Consider the following 7,262-nt stretch of genomic DNA (forward strand, 5'->3'; position numbering starts at 1 on the left):
CCCCTTGAGCGAAATGATGATAACACAAAAAGAAATAATAAAGCAATTAACAAACCTTGATGTTAGGAAATCGCACGTCCCGAACGGAATTGCAAACTGGATACTTAAAAGAATGCAAAGAAGAACTAATGGACTTGATATGTAACATAATAAGTTGCTCACTTAAAGAAGGAAAAATACCAAAAGACTGGAAAAATACCAACATTGTACCAATATATAAAGGAGGAAACAAAGAAGAACCAATTAATTACAGACCAGTCTCACTAACAAGCACTGTAGCCAAAATTTGTGAGAAAATGATCAAGAATAGATGGGCAAAACACTTGGAAGAAAATAATACGAGTATAATAAACCCAAGACAATTAGGGTTCAGACAGGGAAGATCATGTACCACACATTTAATCTGTTTTTACTCAAGACTAATAGATATAATGCAAGAAAGGGATTGATGGGCTGATTGTGCTTTCTTGGACTTACAAAAAGCCTTCGACAAGGTACCACACAAAAAATTATAAAAAAAAAAAAATAAAAAAAAATGAAAACATAGGAGGGATACAAAGCAACCTACTAAACTGGATGGAGGACTTCCTGATTGGTAGAAAGATGAGAGAAGTGCTCAGAGAAAAATATTCAGGTTGGAAGGAGGTGATTAGTGGAGTTCCACAAGGATCAGTATTGGCTCCAATAATGTTCGTTATTTATGTGAATGACATTGATGATGATGTGGAATGTTACATGAGTTTCTTTGCTAAATTGTTGAGGAAAGTAAAGACTGAAACATATTGCGAATCACCACAGGGAGACCTGAACAAGGTTTGAAAATGGAGTCAGAAATTGGAAATGGACTTCAACATTAACCCATTAAACTCCGATGACAAGATTCCTTGTCATTTGGTCAAATAAAACAAAAAATCATAAAACACCAAAATGTTTGATCAAACACCAGAAAAATATGACGTCAGTCCTCGCTTCGCTCGCAGCGAAGCGAGTACTGACGTCATATTTTTCTGGTGTTTGATCAAACATTTTGGTGTTTTATGATTTTTTGTTTTATTTGACCAAATGACAAGGAATCTTGTCATCGGAGTTTAATGGGTTAAGGAGTTCGAAAATAAAAGTAAAAATAGAATATCAGGACAATATAAAATTGGAACTAAGGAGGTAAAGAAAGTGAGGTCTGAAAAAGATCTGGGAGTAATTATCTCAAACGACTTGTCCTCTGATAAACAAATAAACAAAATTGCTAAGATTATTAAAAGTGGCATTTACATATTTGGACGAAGAAATTATAAAAAAATATATATATATAAGTCACACTAACAAGATCCTAGACTGGAATATGCTGAGACATTATGGTCACCTAGTACCAAAAAGAATAAAAAGAAGATTGAAAGAATCCAGAGATCAGCCACAAACAAGGCTCCAACACTTCCAAACTTGTCATATGAGGAGAGACTGTCTAAACTGGAATTACCTACTTTGGAGCAAAGAAGAGAGAGGGGCGACCTACTGACCATCTATAGAATCATGAAAGGGCACAGAAATACTCGATAGAGAGGACTTGTTAGTCTGGGACAAGAGAAACACAAGAGGACATGGAAAGAAAACTCAAAAAGGATAGTTACCGAAGAGATCTGAAGAAGAACAGTTTTCCACACAGAGTGGTGGACACTTGGGACAAACTGGACGAAAAAATAGTGTTTGCAAAAAACCATTCATGAATTCAAGAGCAAACTAGACACTGCGAGATACAAAAGCGGGACACCACGAGCGTAGCTTACCATCCCGTAAGATACAACTATGTAAATACAATTAGATAAATACAGACACAGACACACACAGACACAGACACACACACACACACACACATACACACACACACACACACACACACACACACACACACACACACACTCTTAGAAAGAGAGACTCAGACAGATAGAGAGAAAGAGAGAGAGAGAGAGAGAGAGAGAGAGAGAGAGAGAGAGAGAGAGAGAGATGAAAAAGAGAGGATGAGGTAGATGGATGAAGGAGGTGGAAGGGAGGGGGAGGGGGACGAGACGGGAGGGAGGGGTCGTGTGACGAGGAGGAGTAGAAGGAGGAGGAGGAGGAGGAGGAGGAGGAGGAGGAGGAGGAGGAAGAGGAGGACTGAGTTGTGCGCGCCTGCGCTAGATAGTTCAGTTGGTACTTGCACGTCTTACTGTGTGTATGTGTGCGCGCGCGCGCATGCGTTCGATTCGCTTAGTGTGGGTTGTCCGCTTACGTACAAGATTCTGTTGCGGGTTGCCTGCTTGCCTGTGTGTTTGTGTGTGTGTTTGTGTGCATGTAATGCGTGTACGTGTACGTGTGCGTGTGCGTGTGAGTGTGCTAGACAGTGACCGCCCCTCAACCGCTCGAAAACCGCTAACCCAAGACCGCAATTTGCAAGAACGGTGACCCCGCAACACGGACCTCGACGCTACCGTCGCTCGGAGGACAAAAAGCAATACCTCGCTCCCGGTGGCCGAACAAAAACTATATGTCACCTCTTGTTCGAACGGAAACTATATATCGCCCTCAGTGTCAGAGCAGAAACTACACTTTACCCCCGGTGTCCGAACAGAAACTATATAAATATCGGACCCAGTGACCGAATAGAAACTACACCTCACCCCCGGTGTCCGAACAGAAACTAATACCTCGCCCCCGGTGTCCGAACAAAAACTGTACCTCACCCCCGGTGTCCGAACAGAAACCGGACGGCCTTGCAGGCGAAGCGGGGAACCGGTGACTGATCCCTGGGGTCGTTTCAGCTGAGAAGCTGACTGAAGAGGAACAGTGTTCTCTTGTTCTCGAGAACAGAGCTTCCTTGTTCTTCTTCGTACGGGCTGACGTCATCGTCTGACGTCATAATCGTGACGTCACCGCCAAATGATGACGTCATTGACGTCAATATGATGGTTTTTATAATGACGTTTGTGATGTATCGATATGATATCAGCGATATAGTGACGTCGGTGATGTGACGTCATGTGCATGACGTCATTAATATGACGTCATACGCGTGACGTCATTAATGTGACGTCATTAATGTGACGTCGTTAGATGTGTACACACGCACACTCTGTATACCTAGAAACTATATAAAACTATACTAGAAATATCTAGGTGAATTATGAAAAAAATATATATTTTATTCTTATTTGGAGTGAGGTGGTGAGACATTAGTGAGACACAGAAACACGTGAGACAAAGAAACATTGTCTAAGATACACCTGAAACACGGTTACAATGTTGCAGAGACAATGTATCCGAACCCACACCGTTAGATCTAACCTAACGCATCTATCAGCTGTTAGAATCAGTTCTCTAAACGTTTCGCTCGATTTCGTAATCACAAGAAACGTTTTCCCACAATGTTTCGCTCACTTAACACGTAGACCTATGCGGAAACCATCGGACGAACCATTGTGACAAAGTTCAATTTGGATTTCTTCTTTGTTTCGACGCGTTCGTATTATATCGTTCAAGTACCTGCGTCTGCCCATTGGTTTGTCCGAAACAATTGTATATATATATATATATAATATATATATATATATAAATATATATATATATATATATATATATATATATATATATATATATATATATATATATATAGATTTTTAATTTTTATTTTATTATTGTATTTGAAATCTCTCAGTCCTATGCTCTCTCTCTCTCTCCCATCTCTCCGCCTTCCTCTTTTCTCTCCTCACTTCTCTCTTCTCTCTCTCTCATCTCTCTCTTTACTCTCTCTCTCTCTCTCCTCTCCTCTCTCTCTCCTCTCTCTCTCTCTCTCTGATTCTCTTTTCTCTCCTTCTCCTCTCATCTCCAATTCTCTCTCTCCAACTTCCAAAATCTCTCTCTCTCTCCTCCCTCCTTCTCTCTCTCTCTTCTCGTTCCCTAGTCTACCTCCTCTCCTCTCTTCTCCTCACCTCTCTCTCCCTCCTCTCACGTCCTCTCTCTCTCTCCTACTCATCCCAGCATCCTCCTCTACCTCTCTCTTATTACTCTCTCTCCTCTCCTCGTCTCTCCTTCTCTCTCTCTCTCTCTCCCTCCTCTCTCTCTTTCCCCTTTTTCCCTCTCTCATTGTAATGGAATCGTTTGCCAGCAACCAGGGATGAAAGGGAGCGAGCAAAGAGAGAGAGAGAGCAAGATTCGCGCTCGAGTGGCGCCTCGCTGCTCTCTCTCTCGCGCGCGCTCGCGCCACCCCCGCTGTTCCTTCCAGCACCGCAGGGCGATCAGTTACGGAAATGGCCCTCCCCCCTTTGTTACCTTATGGCCCCTCAAGAAAGTTTCATTTACGAGTTATATAGATGAACAAAACGGAGAACACACACACACACACACACACACACACACACACACACACACACACACACACACACACACACACACACACACACACAATATTTCATACACGTACACATACACGTACATACACACGCACGTACACGCATGTACACACACACATATGCACGCATGTACACATACGTACATACGCACACTCTTGTATACACAGGTACATACACTTACGCACATAGTACATACGTAGGTAAACACACACGCACATTCACGCTTGTACACACACACGCATATACACACACATGTGCACATACCTATATGTACAAATACTCCTGTACACACACATATACACACATGCATGTACATACACACTCATGTATATACACACATGTACACACACACGCATATACACGCACACACATGTACACACGTATGTACACATATCTGTATGTACACATACTCATATACACACACCTGTATGTACACACACGCATGTACACATACGCCTGTACACACACCTTTATGTACACACTTATGTACACACATTCATGTACACTTCGCATGTACACACGGATGTACACACACGCATGTACACATACCCACGTACACACGCATGTACACACACACACGAGACTGTCCGTATCTCCCCGTGTATTTCCTTGTCCGATATAGCAGCTTTCCGATATTCGTAGCTTTCCGATATTTACAACGTTCCGATATATCTCAAGTTTCCGATATTCGCAAGTTTCCGATATTCATATCTTTTCGATATAGCAACGTTCCGATATATCTCAAGTTTCCGATATTCGCAAGTTTCCAATATTCCTAACGTTCCGATATTGGTTTCCGATATATCGCAACTTTCCGATAATCGTAACTTTCCGATATTCGTTTCCGATATTGGAAAGTTCCGAAATTCGCAAATTCCCGATAGTGAGAACTCTGCGGTTCATAACAAAGGTGAACAATTTTGAACATTTGTTCTTGTGTGTGAAGAACAGTTGAACAAGGGAGAACATCAAGAACAACCTTTAGTGAACAGGTGTGAACAATGTGTGTGTTTGTGTATAATGTGTGTGTGTGTGTGTGTGTGTGTGTGTGTGTGTGTGTGTGTGTGTGTGTGTTGGTTTGTGTTGTGTGTGGTGGTGTGTGTGTGTGTGTGCATGATATGTATGTGTATTTATGTGTGTGTGTGTGTGTGTGTGTGTGTGTGTGTGTGTGTGTGTGTGTGAGTGTGTGTGTGTGTGTGCATTATATAGTATGTATCTTTATCTGTGTGTGTGTGTATGTATATATGTGTGTTGATGTGCGTGTATTTATGTATGAATGTATGTATATGTGTGATTATGTATGTATGGTATGTATGTATTTATAAATGCATGTATATATATATAACTATGTATAAGTATATATATATATATGTTAATGTATATATATATATATATATATATAAAATATAAATAATAAATGTATATAAATATATATGTATATTTATATATATATATATATATAAATATAATATATATGAGATGTGTGTGTGTGTGTGTGTGTGTGTGTGTGTGTGCATCTGTGTCTCTATATGTTTCCAGGAATGGTAGAAAAGGAAGAGGAGGAGGAGGAGGAGGAGGAGGAAGAGGAGGAGGAAGAAGAGAGGAAGAAGAAGAAAGGTCACGTGACAGTGCACAACCCACGTTCAACAAACACATAACAATGATGCGGGTTGTTCTCTTTCCCTTTCAGAAGAACAAAAATGAACAAAGAACAAACTGAACACAGATGAACAACGGGAGAACTCGGGTGAACAGTGAGAGAGGATGGTGAGAAATCCGTGAGAGGGATATTCTTCGGTGATTTTTTTTTTGTAGAAAATATTCGCGAAAAAAAATCGCGGAAAAAAAATTCGCGAAACAAAAATTCGCGAATGCGAATAAGAACGAGCGCCAGTACCGATCCTTGAGGATCTCGCTGCTGACATCATGCCTTCTGGAAGCTTCGCGGGCGTCCGTGGCCTGACCAATAACAATAACAATAACAGGAGTAAATACAAGAAATGGAAGAACCAGCAGAACAATAATAACAATATTAACAAGAAGAACAATGTTCCAATCGTAAGCCGGCCAATTCCAACAGCCACCTGGCGAGGAGGAGGAGGAGGAGGAGGAGGAGTAGTAGGAGGAGGAGGAGATTATCTCAGTATTCAAGTAGGAGATCATGAAGAAGGAGGTGGTGGAGGTGGTGGAGGAGGAGGAGGATGTGGCCCAAGCGCGGACACCTCCTCCTTGAGCCATTTCCCACAACACAACGGCCCCTCTACCGGTCCTCCTTGTCCCGAGGCCACTACCCCCTCGAGGCCTACGCCTTCGAGGTCAACCTCAACGGCTTCTGAAGGAGGAGCTAGCGAGGTCTACTGTGATGAGGAATACGATGAGGACCTGGCGCAGTTGGACATGCTCCTACACTACGTCAATAACTTGTCAGCGTCATTGGAGTTCATCGCATGGGAGAAAAAGCGTAAGCAACATATATATGTATACATATATATTTATATATATATATGTATTTAAAAAAATCATAATTTTTTTATGTTTTCACATTATTTTTCCATTAATTTACATATATATATATACACACACACCCACCAACACACCACCACACACTCATAACACACACACACACAACACAAAACAGCACACAACACACACACACACGCACACACACACACACAACACATACACACACCCACCACCAACACCAACAAACGACACACGACGCACACGCACACCCCAACACACAACACAAACAACACACAAAACAAACACCAAAAAAACACACAACAAACACACACACATTAACAAGGGTGATTAGCAAAACAAGGTCATCATTTTAAAAACAACAGGGCAGGACCTCGCAGTAATGGTTATAAAACTGGACAA

General features: G+C 41.5%; 1 protein-coding gene across 1 annotated transcript; it reads left to right on the forward strand.

The window, feature by feature from the left end:
* Positions 1-2,179: 2,179 nt before the first annotated feature.
* LOC143030785 (uncharacterized) lies at positions 2,180-6,841 on the forward strand (the record flags this gene model as incomplete). Its single annotated transcript, XM_076194002.1, is given in 2 exon segments — positions 2,180-2,246; positions 6,070-6,841. A coding segment is annotated over 1 exon segment (536 nt), but the record flags the coding sequence as incomplete, so codon positions are not given.
* Between the last annotated feature and the right edge of the window lie 421 nt (positions 6,842-7,262).

Source organism: Oratosquilla oratoria, chromosome 12 (assembly GCF_046742065.1).
Source record: "Oratosquilla oratoria isolate Oo_2021 chromosome 12, ASM4674206v1, whole genome shotgun sequence".
Classification (NCBI taxonomy): domain Eukaryota; kingdom Metazoa; phylum Arthropoda; class Malacostraca; order Stomatopoda; family Squillidae; genus Oratosquilla; species Oratosquilla oratoria.